Below are 20203 nucleotides of genomic sequence, written 5' to 3' on the forward strand. Positions count from 1 at the left end.
TTTCTTTAAAATGTTAAAGACGTTGAAAGACCAGGAAAAAAAAACATTGCTTCAAGAATATTACCAACGTAAAAAAAGGTTTGAGTTTGTACTTATAGCTTACCCAAATTCATCTTTTTAGCCAAAAATTCCTGAAGGTAAGTTACAGGATTAGTAGAAATCAATCCTTATATTTTTTTGGCACTTTTTCACTTGAGGAGGTTAGGTCAGATCTGTGGTATAGATGCCTACCAAATCACAGCTCCACAGTATTATTACAGAGAGTCTTGAAAGTGATGACTTTTACTAGTCTCGTAATCATGAGGACTATATAGGAATTGCACGATCCAACGATTAAGATATGAGAGTTACAAGGCAGCGATCGTATTTTATAGTGGCTGTTGGGTGCTGTGCAATCTTGAAGTTACATATAGGTAACTTCATAGGTAATATATAGGTGTTTCATAGGTAACAAATACCATAGCCACCAGGAAATTTTCTTGCAAACAAAGGAGAGGATGGAAATTTTGAGCCAGTATAGTAATTTATACACCAACTATCCTTAAGAATCGGTATAAAAATAGGTTACAGTTTCAGTTGTATGGCGGGACGGTGTCAAAAACAAAAATTTCAGACAACCTATCACTTTCATCTTCACAAAATAAAAAGCTATGAAACAGCTGTTAGCTGAACTAAGTGCCACGAGGTCATGAAGTAAAAGATCTTTCTATTTTTCCTTCCTTTTTTTTTGCAGGAGAGAAAACAGTTTACAAAACAGAAAAAGACTTGTTCAATGAAACAATCAGCTTTAGTTGCAAGTGCAAAAGTCAGCCATGTGTACTAATTCTCAGTAATTATGATGCAAAGCGAGCTCCTTAGGGACTTAAAAGTCAATGCCTGGCAATGCTTGGGCGAACAGCCGAGTGGAGCTACTCAGGTGATACTGACCCCTTTAAAGCCCTTTGTGTTACTAAACAACCAAATATATCCAAGTAGCTACTTGGTCCTCCCTCTCTTAGATATTAATGCTGTAAAGTACTCATAGGGCTGGTGTTAAAAACATGAAAATCTAGCATGCCTCCCAGCACAAAGCCCTTGCATAATCCACTCCAAAGAAATGTAAGCATAAAAAAAGGGAAATTTTACATCTTTGTTTGTAATATAATAGCAGCTGAGCTCTAGATGTGGAGAGCAGAACTGCGGTAGGGCAGGTTTGTTTAATAAAATTCATCTTACTTGGTTGCCCTTTTTTCAGACTCTAACACATCATGCTCTTTGCCTCCCTCATAAGTGATTACTACATTTTCAAATGAGCTAAAATCCAAGACTGAAAATTTTCAAAACAATTCAATAGTCTAATTACTGTTTCCACTGGAATCAAAAGTTTCACTTTGACTCAAACTGAAACTAAAAGTTAGGCCAATGTAATGCTGAAAGCTTTAGGAAAAAACATAGCTTTGACATCGCACATTTTTAGTATACATTTACACTAACACAGTAAAATTAATCTCCTTTCCCTCCCAAACTAGACACCACTTGTAATGACAGTGTCTGTTGCTAGCTTGAATTGGGTTTAAAATTACAAAAAACAAAGACCACCTGCAGAAAAGACAAGTTGCAACCTATCTACCTGGCACTAGACTATGCCCTTAAGTGGAGCACTCCACTTAAAAGAAAACTCAGGGCATTCTGCCACCGCACGTCTGCTGCTAGAACTTTAGGCAGCATCTCCTTGTTAATATTATATTTCAAATACCAAATGGGATAAGCCAACATTTACAGCATGTTTAAAATATGTCTCAAGCCACCTATCTCTTAAAATAGATCCTTAGTTTACAATGACTACTGGCAAAAAGCTTGCTGCAGCACTCTCATGAAGGACAGCTTGCTGTAAAGAGTGCTATTTGTACTACACTAAAAAAAATTCACAGCAGTTAGTAAAATTAAAAGTCTAGATCAAATGATATTTTAAATGAAAATTTTGCTGAATTCTCTGCAGCTGTTTTGTTCATAAGATGTTTTATTAGTGTAAGGGACAAATACTTTTTACTCTGCAAGTACTTTATTGCATTTCTCCTTCATTTACAGCATGCTTTTTATTTAGGACTTTAGAGACCCACATTCTTCTCTCCCACCTCCCCCCTTCTTTTTTTCCTCTGCTGAATGCTCCTAAAGTTACAGAACAAGGGGATCCTACCTGGCAGTCTACAACAGGTCAGTGATCAAACAGAAGGAGCAGTCAGACAGCAGCCAAATCCTGCCCCATCTCCTGAGAATTACAGAAAGCCAGGGCTTCTCAGCCTGCAACGCAATCAAGCCGCTGCACCCTGAGGCTTAGATAATCGTAGTATGCTCTTTGCAAGCACATGCAGCACAAATCTCCGCACCTACTGAGGCTAAGATACAATTATTTGTTTTTAAGTTGTTGTTCAATGTAGTTTCCTACACAAGTAGGGGCTGCTTGAAAGTGTGACCTCATCTGTCTTATGACAGCAGAAACAAAGATATATTGAAAATATATCAACGTTGCTCTGACCCAGTGATCAAAGCCAGTTTAAATAAACAATGTTCTTTATCTATAAAGTGTACTAGTCTTTGAACAACTATTCATTTTACTTAAAGTATTTACATTTGCTTGAACAAAATCAATACACTAGATAAAGCAAGCTGTAATACAAACACACAGAACCAGACCAAAATGTGAAATATCATTGCCTAGTAAAACACCAGTGGTTCATTAAGATACTACCTTGTGCAGGGAAAACAATCTTAAAAACTTGGTGGGTTTTAAATGCAGCCTACATTCAGGAATGCATTATGTACCGAGTTAACATTACACAGCCTACGTCTGCTATGAACTTAAGGAAGCATGAGTAGTTTTTGCCATTTCAAAAAGCCAATATCACTGCAAAAAGTGAAATTAGTGGGTGCAATAACACATCAGAAAAGAAGTGACGTGGCAGAGTGGGTGCCACAATGTAGTAACTAATTATTAACTTCCAGAAAGGTTAGCACGAATCCTATTTAGGCCACAAGCTACAGCCAACATTAACAAAGATACATTATTTATTAAGAAAACAAACACTATGCCATGAGAATTATATAAAGCAGTTGAAAGGCACGATGCACAGAAACATTTACCCTTTCATCAAGAACGGCTGGCCTATCTAGGAAAGAACTGAGATGCTCTAGTAGAGGCTGCTCTTGCACTGGATCTGTGGTTAAACAGAAGCCTTAGTCCACATAGTTAATCTTACACACTGTACTTTCATAGATCTCATGTGAAGGAAATTAAAGATACTTACGCAGCCACCAGCAAGAATTTCTGCAGCCAAGGGGACAAAGCCATCTTTAGTCATAAACTTATCTCTCACAAAATCATTGACCTTAAAAAAAAAAAAAAAAAAAGAAAACTGATAAATTAAAAGGATGGAGAAAAGACTCATCGGCTGCACCTTCTGTGCAGCTGAAATACTGGCTATTGGTAACGGGCCTGACAGGAAGCTACCAAGCTAAAGTTATGAAATAAATCTTTGGTTGTATATGAAATATTGTAAAGACGATTGTGTTTTTCTTTTCAACAGATTTGGAGCATTAGAGAATCCAATTAGGAATTATTGAAAAAATAAACAGATAACAACCACTGACTTAAATAACAATAAATCACTGACTTAAATAACAATAAAATAATCATTTGAAATTTGATCAGAACATTAAAGATTTTGGAAATGTTTATTAAATTTGTAAATTTAAATACAGCTCCAAATAAATATCAAAATGTTCAACAGCAATCAAAAACACAGTCCCAAGCATATTTCTTTTTTTTAGAATGCCTGCTACTAGCTTTTATGAACAAGCAGTGTATTACGATTCAGTTGAAACAAGAAATTCTTCAGTGCCTTCAAATCATTCAAGAAATACAACACCACAAAAGCAAAACACTTAAGAGAAAATACATGCGAACAAGTTCCCTTCTTATCAGCCCTTCACTATATAATCATTTTATATCTTGTAGCGTTAGAAATGAAAATCCAGGAACCACATGCAGATACAAAAACAAAGCCCCCACAAACCCAATAAACACTTACCACTTTTTGCCAAGAAGTAAAACTGAAGGCCTGTATTACTTGCAAAGAGGTAGATGAGCTGAACAAGTAGCCTATGACTTGTTACTTTTGGAAAAAGTCCAGAAGTAAGAGTTTTCTATCTGATTCTTCAAAAATAAATGCAAGCATGCGACTGCTATGCCACTTGTAATGTCCCAAAGTGAGATACAAACAGTTGCTCTGTGCTTTTGCAATTAAGTTTGTATCAAACAAAAACCCCGCAAAGCACTCTGCCGTGTTTCTGACATGTTAAGGATAAAAATCCCAAATGTTCTAATCGGAATTAGTCATATAAAAATGTGGAGAAATGTAAAAGCAATCCACACTCCAACTTACAGTAAGTTTTATGGCCTTCTCTGGTGCTACTCCTAATAACTGTGGTAACAGACCTGTAACACGGAAAGAGAAAGTTCAATGCATCAAGTAACTTCGTATCAACTAAACAAATCAACAACTATATGTGGAGATCACCACCTAGAAACAGGGGCAATTTTTACGGCAATTTTGTGTTATTATATGTAATGAGAGTACTTAAACATTCCACTTCGAGAACAAACTTTGTGCTGCCATTTCAAGTCTCAGTAAGTTCCTATATGTATTTTAGTTACTTCAACTTTTTAGAAATCAGTGATTAGATTACTTTACGTTTTAACACCAAAACAGATTTACCAACTACGCTTCAGTATCCTGTTCTACACTAACATCTTGCACATTTTGTGTGTATCTTCCCACAAAAATTAAGATTTACTAATTAATTTTGTGAAAAACAAGATGTATCCATTTAAAAAATCAGGATGGTAGTGTGTTTTTCTGGCAAAAACAATAGCATTAGATGGCAGGACCCAAGCGGATAGGAATAATAATAGTAAAAAATAAAAATGCAAAACATTCAAATATATATGACTGCATTCTTGAGCATTGTCTAGCTCACCAGTTCTTAAAACCAGCTAGCTCATCAGTTCTTAAAACAAAGGAAGTTATGCCATTATCTTCCCATACATGTAATTTCGTATTTTATTAAAAGTGATGCATTCTAGAGCTGTAAGTGGGAATTTCTGACTACGGCCTTTGTTGGCTTAGAGTGAACAGTCTGTATTTTGGAAATTTTTAGATGACACAACTTAAAAGTATGTAGAACTTACTGAAGGGGCCTGGGGCTAAAATGGTATTGCAAGCGTTCTTCTGGAGAATAAAATCAGAGTACCATTCAGATGTATAGGAAACAGTCCCATAGGCAAGAGTTCCTGGAGCTGGCCCCCTTCATTTTAGTAACCCAAACAGTCTTTCTACAAAGACTGATGTTTGCAATTCTCCATGTTTTTATTCTTGGGGAAAGAGACAACTGCAGCCCCACATCTAAGAGCTCACTTACTGAAACACATTTTCCCAAAGATTTAAATGTCAGAATAACAAAGAGAAAAATGCTTGTGCACTGGATTAGTGCGATGGTTCGTTCTGCTACCGTCCATCAGCTCTTCTGGTTACGGCTCGCTTTCACAGTAAGGAAAAGAACAGTGGCTTTTGGCTTTTGGTTTCAGAAAAGCCAGATATATTTATTTACACCTCTTAAAAATTTTGCACTTGCCTTAACATTTTTATTTTTCAAATGTCAAAAAGAGTAATTCACTGCATGTACTGCTGAGGTACACATACACCTAGCTTACACTTACAGAAGACAGCTATGTTAAAGTATGGTCACATGACTGAATATTCAAACCAAAGAATACAGTAATGCTAAATTCACATGCAAAGTTGCTCAAAAAAAAAGATTTTGCAGAGTAAATGAAATTTCAAATTCTGAATTTCTGAATTAGTTCTAGCTGCATAGGCAACTTGCTTTCAGACTTTAATGCAAAAGCATTAAGACAGTCAGAATATACCACATTTTCCACAGCACTATGAAGAAAAGACAAGGATATACAGTAAATATAATTTTTACAGTTTAGCCTTAAACAGACCAGATTCTCTTTGTAATTGTTATGATGCAAATGTTCTGCCAGTCTAAATTTACATCTTTCTGAGGAACATATATGGCCTTAGATAGACATTATGCCTATAATTTTTTTAATCTTCAGCGATTAAAAAAAAAATCCATTTATTTTACAAACATAGTACCCAATCCCACACCTACTGTTCTCAGTGGAAATTTTCTCACTGACTCTAGTAGATTTAGAGCAGGTCTGTAAACAGATGTATAATTCTACAAGAACTGGGAGATCATTAATTTTAGAATAGTATATATGTATATTACATCTAAGCGATATGTAACATAACTGCTGAGTTGCATCATATCAAATAAATTACAGAAAACCATACTTTCTAAAATATTAAAATATAAAATTATAAAAATACCCCAAGTGGAGACATATATAAATCTCCTTTTTTGGATCAATCATAGGCAGGACAAATCAAATGGATTTTCATTTCACAGATCTGAATTTTTATCATTTTTCATGTTTCAATTCCTAAGACTCCGCATTTGTAAAGGCACTTGTAAAATCTTAAGAAAAACATGTTTATCCTTACACAAGTTATTTCTTCCCATCTGCTCCTTTCCTTTTTCACTCAAATCTGAATGGGACTGTTTTTACTCAAAGTTTTCCACATAATTTCAATGTGGAAGAGAAAGTTTAAATGGAATAGGTACAAGCTTTTAAAAAACCCTTCTCCTTTTCCCCCTTCACACTTGTAAGTATTATGCATACACAGCTTTTAAAAAAGCAGTATTAATTTTAACTCTGTATTTTATAGCCTTGCCAGTTACCAGCTAGACCTCCTGTCTCTAGGCCAGCTGCCTGGGAAGGTAGACGGACTCTTCTTTTGTACTCTTACCTAAATAATAAAGTAATCTGAAAGCAGTATTTGTTCATTCTACATGTTACGATTATCAAAGCTATATTCCCTTTTCTTTGTCCTGTAGATGGGAACACCTAAACACTGTGGAAAGATTTCTGAGCTTTCTAAAGAAGATAAGTTTTGGAAGAGAGGAAACACATCATGGGACACACACGACAATGCCATTTTCCCTGAAGAATATTTCAGTATTACTGTGTGTCAGCAACTCAGCAATGTGATCCATTCACACAGGTGGGACAGGCTTAGAAAAGTTTGACGGTGTTTTAAAACTGTATGCTTCTTATAACATTATAGAATAATATTTTGCACATAGGTGGCCTATTAGTATAGTATGTAATATAAAACCCAATTTATATTTCCAAGGCGCTCTAGTAGTAATTACCACATACCATTTACAGACATCTTAAACTTTTCAATGCATTATCTGACACATACATAGTAAGACTCCGTGGAAGGGTGAAGGAGTATGTGAAAGAGAGCACTGAAAACTGCATTCAGAGTTTGAGACCTTCCAAAAACTGCCTATTACTGTTTTGAATATACAGGCAATAGCTCATCCAGCCCAGTTGTGGTGATGGCATTACATAAAAAGTCTTATTTGGCAAAAGTATTTTTTCAGGCTTCCAGAAGTGATCAAACTTTGGTTTCACACCGTGTTACAGACATGCTTTCCTTTAATATTCAAAAAGCCTTGAAGGAGTTACGGCTCAGTTTAGATAAAACATTTGAAACCAGTGAGACATACAATAGAAAGGTGGTAACAGAATATTGCCAAATTTTATATTACAGGATTTACATAAGAAAATGGATTAGAAAGCACCAGTTTCCACTCAAGCACACTGTGCATGGAGGCATTTTTTTGTGGGGAGGCGGGGGAGGGGGGGAATTTTGTGTGTTGACAGAACTTTGAGACAACAGTCGGATAATACTTCCATTCCACAAAATGGTACTTCATGGCGTACTTCCAGGGGACAGTTTCTACCATGGTTTTGTTGTATCATTATCATGGGAGTCCATCAGTAATAACGAAGTTGGATGACAAATGAATAGCTAAAAAATATATATGTAAGTCAGGAAGGCATCTGGAGGCATTGCGGTGCTACAAACACCACCTGACACATTAGAACTAACAAGATCCTTAGAAGTTAATGATCAAAAACAACAAAGTCTTCCACTGTATCTCTTCTGTCTTTTTCATTCTCTAGGTCATCTGGAATTAACTCAAATGTATGGCTAGTGAACATTTTAATGAGCTACATTCTATCTCCGGATTTGATTTCCCCATGGAATTTTCATCAAGTATAGGTGAGATGATCGCTACTACATGCACTGCCTAAGATTGTCTGTGATTCATTAGGTGGTCTTAATAGAAAAATAACATTAAGAAATGTAAGTGACTCCTTCAGTTGGAAGAGATGTTGACAGATTATAGCCTTGAAAATTTTCTTAGTTTTGTATATATATGTATGTGCAAGTGTTTCAAAATACACATTTCAGGTTACAAATATAGCCACAACAGTAAGTTGTAGATATATGAGATGAGCATTCTTCTAAGCCATGCTGAAAAAGAGGCAGATGAAAAAATTAAAGATGTACACTTCAAAAAAAAAGAATCTAACCAAAACATTCAAACAATGCATATTCTACAGAGGTTTCTATTATGTTCATATTTTTAAAATCAATGTGCCTTCTCAGTGGAAATACTGATTATCCTTAGGACCCGGTTCACATTAAACAAAATTTAGTGCTCTCTTTATATCCACAAGATGGTGTAATTTATCCTTATCTGAGATTGGTGGTTTATAACATGGTGGTTTTGCCCTTTTCAAATTCGGAGTAAAATAATGATGAAAAAAAAATCATCTCACTTCACTGGATGGGAAATATGTGGCTTGTATTAAATATATCCTCTCAAATGGCTGAATCCAGAGTAGGGTTTAAAAATCCTGCTTGCTTTCTTGTAGTGTAACATGACAGAGATCACTAGTCCAAATGCTTCTACTCTCATTTTTCAAATGATTTTGCATCACTATACAGCAAACTAGGAGAACTCTACCAATTACTACTCCCTTCTCCAGTAAAGAAAAATATTTACTTAACTCTGAACACATTGGAGCAAAAAGGAGTAGCAGTCGCTAACTATCAGCACAAAGTTATATACTCTATAGTTTGCTTTAGCTAATTCAATATTTAATATTAGAATAAGACAACTCTCATTATAACATTTTTGCATTAAATTGGCTGAATATGTTCCTTTCAAATCTTCTTGTCCTCTAGAGCTTAACTGAGACCGTTCATTTTGCACTCGGTTACTCAACTTTCTCCAAATGTGAACTCTCTAGAAATCTGGCAACAGTCTGAATTTGCAGAACTGTACACAGGAAGCTCCATGTTTTTAAGGAGCCATTTTAAAGACCATTTGAGTCTTTAAAAACAGAAGTTGAACCAGACTGCTCTTTAAGTACAGTATCTGTTCAAATGCTGATCTCAATTTGGCTCTGAAATGACAGTGGGGTTTGCCACCACACAATTTTTTTCATATAATCCAAAAATGATATTGTTGCCTTGGATTTAGAGCTCAGCTCCACAAAACTATCTGATATTTCACTCTTCTTTGGAAACTTGAACAGTAGTAAAGAAGATGGGGAATGGAAAGACAACCTATGGTGATGATGGCTCATAAAGCTCCTCAAATGTGGCAACGACAGACCATTCTCTCTAAAAACATGAGTAAATGGAGCTAATCCGCTTTTGTGACATTTATGAAGCTTTTTACAGTTGGAAAATCACTGTGATTCAAAGTTTAAATAAGACAGGAACAAATAATTGTGGAATTCTGCATTTTTTTCTTTCAGGATCATGGAAGAGACCAGCACACATTGCAAGGGATACATTTTATTCTCTAGCCAATAACTGAGACTTTCTACAATTCTGATTGCTACAAATCCCTATAAAATGGAAATGATGTCAATACTCTCTATTAAATTACCAAGCTTACTCAAAAAATAACCCTGAACTCAGTGAATTTAACAATAGAGTTTTCTCACCTCTAATAGTGCTGAAATAATTACAGAATTCATATATTGTAAAGAAGCCACTTACTCTACTTCTGGTAACTCAGAATGTATATTACAGAGTGTATGTATACCACAATACTTACTGTTAAGGTTGTTCAACACTTTGTCTTACAAAATTGTTAATTTTTTTTAGCTGCACACAGCTTTGTCATATCATAACATGTTTAACTGAAATCCTCCATACTTATTTCCTAACTCAGGTTTAACCTTTTCCTGTAATACTCACTAATACCACTATTACTGCTATAAAACTGTTCTTAGAAATTAAGTTCAGTCTTTACAGTATTCTTATTTCAAAAACCTAAAAAAACCTTCTAAGCAAGCACGCTAAAAAAATGAAATAAATAATAAAGTGAGTATCCTCCTCAGTGAGCATGCCAGATGGGGATAAGAGATCTCAAGGAGCATATCGACAAATCAGGATACTGGAAAATTAATGCATCTCTGTGCCAGAAAAGAAATGGAATCTCATGCAGTACTGCATGAGTCGTTATAACTACTTTTGCATTACTTGATCTTGCACCACTGATGCCATTGATAACTGGGGCAATGAAAAAAAAAAAAAGGCCACCTTCTAACTGCAGGCACTTACTTAAGATGCATGAAGTTAGGATAATGTAGATCCTGGGCAGAGTAAGTACGTTTTTGGAAGGTGCCTGTCTTTATCAACTAAAAAAATGGAACTTGGAACAATTAACTTCCTAAATTGAGTGACTTAAGTACATAAAGCTAAGTGAGCTGATTCCCAGATAATCTCTGACTGAATCAACAGTAACAAGCTAAGAAGAGGTATATATAAAACTTGACAAAGTTGACAATTCCTAATGATCAGTGAAGCACATAGAATTGGTTCAGAAAGATCTTTGCCACAAAAGATACCACCAAAGGAGATCTAGTTGATAGCCAACTATTCACCATCTCTTTGCTTTTGAGTAGGAAGACAACAGGCAAGAAAGAACAGAGATGAAAAATAAAGATCAAAAACAGATGACTTTAACTTCTAACAAAACAGGACAAACTAGTCTTGGTACTAAGGCTGTTAAAGAGACCAGAATTTGACTAACAATGTATTTCTGCTGTAGGAAATTGCTATTACTTCCCTTGTGCAGATTGGGAGCATAAGGACAAAAAGGTCCCATAAAAATGTTCTCTTAAAATGAGGTTTGCATTATCAGTAAGTTTGAAAACCCCTGACCTAAACAGGAATGGAAATCTATATAAGAGAGTTCAAATAAAGATGCAGAAGCAAAAACCAGACAAAACTGAAGTCCTAACAAAATGGGCGTAGGATTCTAGATTGGCACTGAACTCTTCTTAGTATCCTACCATTAGTATATGACATTTTTCCAAACTTACCTCTATAAAGCCCAAAGAAACCTTCAAAACGTAGCACTTTCTTGAAGCAGTCAAAGCTATTTTTGTACATAAGTTCTCCCACAAAAGAGCCTGTAGATCTCTGGTTTTGCATTCTAGTTTTTACCAGATCAATTGGGTAGACTGCAGTGGCTCCAACAGCTGCAAATAAAAATTGAAAATATAATAAAGAACATAAAAAAGGACATAAGAAAATATAATTTTGCATTCAATGGTCTTTAATTGCAAATGTCATCTTCTACATTTTATACCTCAATGATCATGTGCCTCTTTTTTGTCTGTAACATATTCTGGATCCATTAAACGATCTCTCAAAATTTTAATCAAAAGCACTACTTCCTGGTCCTACCTCATTAATCTTTTCTCTTCTTACACTGATTTTGTGATAAATCAGGTAGAAACAACACCTGCAAATGCCAACTGTTCATAAAAGGCAAAATCACTGTAGACTGGATGACCTCTTCCCATTCCATCTTACAGTCATACCATCCCTTAGATACGACTCCAAGGGAAAGACTGAGAAGGCTTCCACACTTAAATGAAAAGCAGGAGAGGGAGAAATAGGGAATAAAAGAAGAAAAACACAAACAGTGAAGATGAATAATCTTTTGCTTAGCTATGACTAACCTCCAGCAATTGAACCAAGGGCAAACCTGTATGCTGACTCTGCAACCTGGATGAGAATAGGTCGAGACACATCGCCTGGAGCTTTCTGTCAAGGTAGGATTTAAAACAAAAAGGAAAAATAATCAGAACATCATATTTAAATGGAGTATATCTCATAATCAGACAGATAGCTGGATATAAGTAAGAAGAAAGTATTTTCAGATACCTGTAAAAAAAATCCCAGAATACACTAGGGATTTTGTTTTTAATTATTATTTCTTTTCCACCAATTTCTGAATGCCATATAATTAACCTCTTAGAACTGGAATAGAAAAGATAAGAAAAACTGATGCTATAGCACAATTACACATATTCAAAATCAAATAATGGCCCAAATATGCGAGTACGAGAGCACACATATTACACCTCTAAGCAGGCAGGTCATTATTTTCTGCAGCTAAAAGCAACTCCAATTTGGAACTTCTTTCTACTATGGACAAAAAATAGGTAGGCCTATTACTTCTTAGGCTATCAAAACATGTATGCAAGCACTGTTCACATGTACCAGCTGAAGGGCAGTGAGGTTTCATAAAGAACTCTTACAATTTCATTTTTCTCACAGGCTATGAGTGTTAGATTCTGCCTAATGAAAAATAAATTTCAGCAGTTCTTCAGAATTAGAATTGTTACTTAATGACAGAAAAAGGATGATGAAGTTCTGGGGAGGTCTTCAGACTTCTGTACTTAAGAACGCTTTTGTAATAGCTTAGGAATATAACTGCGGGAATATATTCCTGCTTAGGAATATAACAAGAAAAAGGGTAAAATTTCCTGAAATTTCCTGAAAAGGAAAATGAATTTCATGGAGGAATGAAAATGCAGAACAGATAAGCAGAACAGATGGTAAGATTTAATCAGGTATGTATTTCCTAATCTCTTAAAATCACATAAATAATAACTAGCAAAGACAGCAGCCCTAAAGCAGAAAATTCAAGAAGCTGCTTCTTTCACCACTGCATTTTTGGCTACATTTTACTGCCACCTATTGTAACTTACTTTACTTGATATTCAGTCCAATTCTAATGCTTTTAACTCCTTTAGGAGTCTTCTAGGAATAGATGGTCAGTTTTGGGGAGCCAACTCGTTTAAATTCATCCCAACATAGTCAACATTTAGTCACTACTCAAACAAACAGAAAACCACCATCCTAGATACTGTCTTGGAGTGATGGTGGGGGTGTTCACATGTAGGGGATTGAGGAGAAGAAGAAGAAGAAAGAGTACTAGAAGAGAGGCGCGTGTACACACACAGAGGCCTGGCTCATGGCCTGTTAGTCCTAAAAATGTAGCCTGCATCAACTCATTGTGGTCAAACTGGCGTCTCTGCACAGACCCAGAGCGGAAAAAAAAAAAGTTAGTCCCACAAGACACAAAGTTAAGACTGCCTTAAAATAGAGAGAGACAGAGAGAGGATTAGTTTTAAATCTATCTGTATAGAAAGTTGTGTCATTTAAAAAAAATTATATATTGAAACAATATTTTTTTAAAAAAATCAAAGCTTTAACATTTAAAGAGTTCTCTTTGTCTCAAACAAAAAAAAAAATTCATTTTCTTATAAATCATAGAGAGAAAGTCAACATCTTTCTTTCTTCCACATACAATCTTAATACTTTTACTGAAACTGTGATGGCAGACTAGACATCATCTCTCCAGTTTTGATATTCATCACAACATAAGACAAAGCATATAATACCTTGAAACCTTGAACATGCATGTCTTTCCAGAAAGAGGTCTGCGATTTAATAGACTGGATGCTGAATTTAACATCCATACTCAAAGCAGGAAGCCTTCTTTCTTCATTAGAAAGAACAGTGAGTGACAGAATCACAAAACATAAACATATTAATTAGGTATACATCTAATATTTACTGAATGGTTGGATGACACTCCTACATGTTTTCTTTTATGCTTCCAAAGTAAATTGCATTTAACCTTTCAAAATGCAACCCAAGAAAAAGGGGCATAGGGAAGAGGTGGAGAGGAGATGATGCAGGTTTAAAGGAAAATTCTAACAAGGAGATATTCCTCAGGAAAAAGGCAACTCAGCTAAATGGCAGCAGCAGAGAGAGGCAGGCTCTTTATCTGGCACTAGAAATGTAAGGGACACAATACATAAAAGCATATCAGCTCCTTTTCTTACCTGCCTCTGAGCCTCAGCCAGATTGTAGGGCAATGTCCCTTCCTCCAAAGGTGCAATTCTTTCAATGTCAGCTAATGTCATGCGTCTGAGAAAAATACATGTAAAATTCAGCTTAGTGTTTGCTTAAAGAGATGAGTTTTCAGATCACAAAAAGTTACCTGTATGTTTGACCAGTACATCACACTCTTCTGCTCCCCACCTCCACCTCCCATGCCTTCCGAGAAGACGGGAGGACGAAAGGAAAGAGGGAAGATAGATAATTCTCTACTTACCCCCGTGGCTCATATAAATCTGCTAATTGAAACAAGATGTCAACCTCCATGGGCGTAACCTGACCAAATTTCTGAGCTGCCAGAACAAACTCCTCTGCAACAGAATAAAAATACAGAAGAGAGAAAAATTAATCAAACCAAAATAAGTAGTCCAGAGCACCCAAGAGCTGCTTTATATTTTAGTTTTAAAAACAAGATACTGGCAGGGTGGGGGTTGGAAGGAAAATAGAAGTGATCCACTACAAAAATGTTCCTGCCACTATATAAATGGATCTTTTAAATGGTATATCCATCATACAAATAAGAGCAACTCTCTGGTCTTAAAGCTTAGTGCTATCAGCAGGATTTAGGATATTTGACATACGGTATCAATCAGTTGCAGGTCAGAAGGAAAAAAAAAGGAAAAAAAAAAAAAAAAAAAAAAAAAAACAGGAGTCAGAGATGTGGAACTTCTCATGCATACTCCCAATAGGCCACATTAATGAAACTTTGGCGTTGCACAGGGAATTCTCTATAAAAGCGGTTAGATAGAGCAGATAACATCTTGTTCCAGGCTTGTAGATCAGCTTACTGTGTCGCCAATACAAGTTTATGGAATTCTTCAACTACCCTTGAAGGTCACTTTAATAGGCTGCCAATTTGGCAGGAGTCCTAGGAAGTTTTTTAAACCTTTAAATATCTTTACATACTTTCCTCACCCAGCCCCCACTGCCAGTTTACTAGGACCTTTCTTCTGATCAAAACAAAATGAAAAACCTGGAGGGTGGACTCCCACAGGAGTATACAAAACTGAAAGGTGCACCAAGCAGTGCTAGCAAGGCAGGCTTTCCCCATCCTGCCCCCCACCATTATTGATTTAAAAGCATACAGAGGAGTTCTTCCCCTCCACCCACCCTAACAAAATGCTCCCCAAAACTTCCAGACTGCAAACATTTCTACTAACCCTTAGTGACTTCCACATCTTTTCTATTTCCAGCCAGAGTACTGTAGATCTTTCTAATGAGCTCCATGTTGTTAAGGAGAGAATTAAATCCATTAAAATAGGAAAAGCTGACCTGATGGGAAGTGGTACCTCCAGCAGCCTAGAGTAGAGACAGTAAAAGAAGAAAAGAGAAAGCAGACCATTACAAGATTAAGAAAACCTTGATATAAAGGTTTTGAAACAATGTTACTTTATAAGAGTGACAGAAGCACAGGGTTGCTTTTTTAAAAAAATGCAAAAAAAAAAAAAACTCTATGAAAGATTATGTTACTGAAACTAATCATGACCAGAATGTAAAACTTTCCCTACTCTACAAACCTAAACAAATACATATGCAGGATTATAACAACATAACCAGTAGTAATTTACAAAGTTCAAGTTTCAGTACTGTTTCAGTTGGAAACGTTTTATAAGTTGGCTTATTTCTAGTAATAAGGAAATCTACCTCTACATGGAAAGTATATTACTACACAAAAAAATTCAACAAAAATCAAAACATATTCTGAAAAAGGTCAACTGAAATATTTAAATTCAGAGGCATTTCAAGTTGCGGAGAGCCAGCAGTAAGCTTTCAGGCTTATATCAGGCAGCTGAATCAAATGGGTACAATAAGGTTTGAATGGTAATTCACCCTCAAATAAGAACTGACCCTAAACCTTTATTTTGAAGTTGTGCTGGGCTTGCACATAGAAGAACTACTGGTTCAACTTCCTAATTTGAAGTATAAGATAGATGATCTGGCAAAGTTCTGAAAACCACATATAAGCATGCCAAAATGTAATTGACTTTGAGAGAGAATGAAAAATCTTATCTATGTTTTATGAGAGTGTATATGACCCAGGGAAGGTGATAACAAGACTAGGGAGAGAACTGAGGAGGAAGATATCAGAAATCATCATCAGTCCACGAGTGTCCTGGCTGTGCTTTTCAGTGCAAGCTCCTTCCAGTATTCTGCCCAGAGGCTGCAGCTCTCCTCACTTCACACATCTCCCTGGAATCCTTCCTTACAAATCAAAGCAAAAAAGACTTCTTTAAGCCTGGATATGGCCAATTCTGGACTACCTAGAAAGAGCTGCTACAATAGCATTTCCAAGTTAAAAAAATGTGGTCAAGACCAAAGGTACCAATCTTTTTTTCTTCAGTCACATTGCAGAATTGTAATATTTAATTTGGCTTATTGTGCAGGGGTTGAAATCAATGCTTTGTGAGAAACACTTCATGAAAGACAAATCTCTTGTATTTTAAAAGGTCAAAACTAGAGACTTTCTTTGTGGTATGAGGCAGAAAGGTTCATCTGATAATAAAAAGAGATTCAACTAAACGGACAACAGAAATAGCACAAAAGGGTCTAGAAATCAGAAAGGTGGTCAACTAAATAACAAAATGCATTTCAAGCTAAAAAATACAATGAAAGTAAAACAACTGTAAGTTAACATATAGAATACCCAGGGTGAATTAATTCAAAGCATTTAATGTATGAATATATTCATATAAATTCAAAGTATTTAATGCAAGAAGCCCAGCACAAAAAGTCACTTGGAAGGAAGCCCCTAGAACACAGATTGCTATACCTCAATAGCTAATAGAGAAGAAAAGGGCAAAGGGAAAGAAAAAAGGTTCAGAAACATTTGCAGATGCATTACCAGAGAAAATACCATCTCTGTGTAATATTGTGTCTGAAGTTTCCCAAGAATCTCCTCATCTCCCAAAATTAGTGAGGGGAAAAAAATACATAATGGGCTACACTGAAAACTGAACCAAGCACAATTTTATGAAAAGACTATGCTTTGAGAAAGAAATCGGTACTGTGACAAACTGTATCCTGTATCCACAACTAAAGTCTAATAGAATTTTAAATGTTCACTATATTAATTATCTGTCTCTGACAAGAGTATTTCCAGCTCAAACACTGTCCCAGGTTTTTGAAAATTACATTCAGGAGTTCTGAATGGACATTACCTAGCAAGTCATTTGAGAATGACTTTTCAAGTGGGACGTAATGGCTTTTGACATATAGCACAGTCTATTATACAGGAATGACTGGACACAGGCAAACCTCAAGGTTGTAGGCCATTACTAAGGTCCATCTACCTCTTAGTCTTTTGTCGCAGGAGACCAGGAACTTTGAGGATACATATTCTGTAAGAAGAATCAGGTTTCATACACGCAGATAATTAGTGCTAGACTTAAAAACCTGTGTCCATAAGCTGGATTCCAGGTGCCATGTACAGTGGTTAAGTACATAAAAAAGGAATGCCACATATTTATCCCATGTCTTTCTCACTGAGGCTATAAGAGCTACTCACAGCTACTAGACATTCTTCTACAAATGGTGTCAGCATATGTGGCCGGATAGTGACCATAATGTCCCTGAAGTCCATAGCTGTGACTCTTCCAGCCTGTGCGTTGTCTCGCTGCACAAAAGCTTGTTTTGCATGTTCTAATTGTATCTCCTGAAAACGTATGGGGGAAAAACAAAAAACAAAAATAATTAAGTTAGTCATAAAAGCATCACCTTAATATTCTGCTCTTGATAGATTAGATATAATGCAATCCTAAAGCATATCTCATATTTGACAAACAGGATTACATGTGATCTCCTTTATATAGGATGTTGTACAACCTTTCAGCTTTTTCCATCTGTGGGGTATATGGCTCTATCATTGAGCTCAATACCTAAGACAACACCTCTGCCCTCTGAACATTAGGTCATGCTACTCCTTTAACTGAGAAATGAAAGGTGTATATCAACCAACTAGTGCAGGTGAGCTCCCACTCATGAACAATGCTGTTCCACAGTGTGCACTATCCAGTTTATTGCACGTGTCACAGCAGGTCAAAATACTTCCCGTAAAAGCATTTGCTGCTCCTTGAAATGAGGCAATGTGATCATCATAGAGATTTCCGTGTAAATACCCACAAATCTTGAAAGCATTCCTCCAAAAAGCATCTTCATTTAAAATATAAAGTTATTACAAAACACAGCAGCAGCCTAATTTAGTACTCCTTGTGTCACAATCGATTAAGGATCACCTCTCACTATTTCAGCAGTAGTAACAGGCAGAAATTCAATCACACGCGTTATCTGACAGAACCACCGGATAATTTGACTTTGTGATTCAAATGTACCCCTGAGAGAAGAGAGGGGAGAAAGACATTTAATCATTCCAAAAATTATATCTTTTCCTATGATCTACACTCTTTCCTAATAAATCACTGTTGGACTACTTTTTTTATTTTTCCCATAAAGCAAATAGTCCTGTACAGACAGGAACTTGAAAATACATCTCACCTTTTTTGTCCAGTTCTACAACTTCTCGGACCACAATTACATTTTTGTTAATGTAGCTTAGACTTACAAACCTGCGTGTCTTTACTGAATGGAAGAAAACAAATCCTTGCCATGCTATCCCTTCCAATTTCAAGGCTAATACAAACATGTTTTTCACTGGAAGTACACCTATTCTGAATACACATTTATAATAAATAATAAATGGAATCAGAGAAAAAGTATGTCAGTAATACAAAGCAAGTCTTGCAGTGGACAACAGACAGTTATTTCTACAATATTTACAAATAAATATCTTAAAAGTCATATTAAACAAAGACTTTCACTAAGCAAGAATCACAAGCATGATGTGATCACGGTGATTATGGTCTCCTATAAGCTGATATTTACTTCACAGAAGCATTTAATACAACGGAGAGTGAAGGGTGAAAGGCAGAATCAGATCCACAAAAGGCGTGCAGCAGCCACCATCCTTCCTTGCACCCACTCAGTTCATACGACAGCCACTGATCCACGCTACCATTCAAACCATTTCAGTCTTTTCACTTCAGCCTCTTGACCGCTCTAATTTTAGCCTTAACTTCCAATTAAAATGCTATATCCTGACCTTAAAGGTATGATAAAAGTCACCTTATGTATGAGGCAGAAGAAGGAAGAGGGGGAAAAAAGTTTCAGCATTATGTTTCACTCCCAGCATTATTCAGAATTTTCTGCTTTTAATGAGAAATGCTTGTGGGGGTTATAATTTTAAGTGTTACAATTTCAATTCTGTCACGTTTCCTTTACATTACAGCCCCCTACGTGGAGGTGTTACAGTTCAGCAACACTATTCACTCTGGCTGGATATAGCCATGTAAGCTCTTGCTTCTTTCCAATTGTGACTATACTTTCAACAGAATTTGGAAGCAAGCAATTTTGGGAGGTTTACAGTGGGAGGAGCACAAGAACACAAAAAACCTTGTCAGCTTGAGGCAGGCAGCTACTCAGGAGGCACACAGCTCTGAAGAGGAGTTGGGTATAATAATTCTTGTATCCCTAATAGTCACCACCTGGCAGGTGGAAACATATGAACAAATGAACAAAAATGTTTGTCATTAAGTGGCAGCATCACCAAGGAAAAAGAAACTGAATTTAGCAGAAGGACTACATGGGAAACTAAATGTTGATTTCTCTCTTATTCAATTTGTTTTTATCACTGAAATTCCTGGAAATCCTAAGGCGGCAGAATACAGCACCAGAACATAGCACAAAACCCTGGAGGACCACTTCCAGAAGTCTAGTTTGCTGTCATCCGTATGCACCAGGCTGCAAGTTCGGTGGCAAGTGTATCAGCTGGTAGACCCTCGGTTCAGAGCGATGTCTCAGCCACAGAACCAAAGGAGGGCTCACGTCCCAGAGAGACATGCTAAGGGCACATCTCTTGTCATCATCTAGTTAATTACTAAAAGGCTGTTAGTACTGCT

The 20203-nt window shown here is 36.3% G+C and overlaps 1 protein-coding gene across 3 annotated transcripts in view; it reads right to left on the reverse strand.

Annotated features, from left to right (window-relative positions):
- The window catches only part of SLC25A13 (solute carrier family 25 member 13), a 101983-nt gene that overhangs the window by 26548 nt on the left and 55232 nt on the right, over positions 1-20203 (reverse strand). For all 3 annotated transcript variants that reach the window (XM_062569151.1, XM_062569150.1, XM_062569153.1), the window contains 8 exons: positions 17758-17904; positions 15413-15551; positions 14470-14563; positions 14198-14282; positions 12020-12104; positions 11375-11533; positions 4422-4474; positions 3285-3365 (listed from right to left, as the gene is read on the reverse strand). In XM_062569151.1, the coding sequence (XP_062425135.1) occupies positions 3285-3365; positions 4422-4474; positions 11375-11533; positions 12020-12104; positions 14198-14282; positions 14470-14563; positions 15413-15551; positions 17758-17904 (843 nt within the window). The remainder of the gene's footprint in view (positions 1-3284; positions 3366-4421; positions 4475-11374; positions 11534-12019; positions 12105-14197; positions 14283-14469; positions 14564-15412; positions 15552-17757; positions 17905-20203) is intronic.

The sequence above is a fragment of the Rhea pennata genome, chromosome 2 (assembly GCF_028389875.1).
Source record: "Rhea pennata isolate bPtePen1 chromosome 2, bPtePen1.pri, whole genome shotgun sequence".
In the NCBI taxonomy this organism is placed as follows: Eukaryota; Metazoa; Chordata; class Aves; order Rheiformes; family Rheidae; genus Rhea; species Rhea pennata.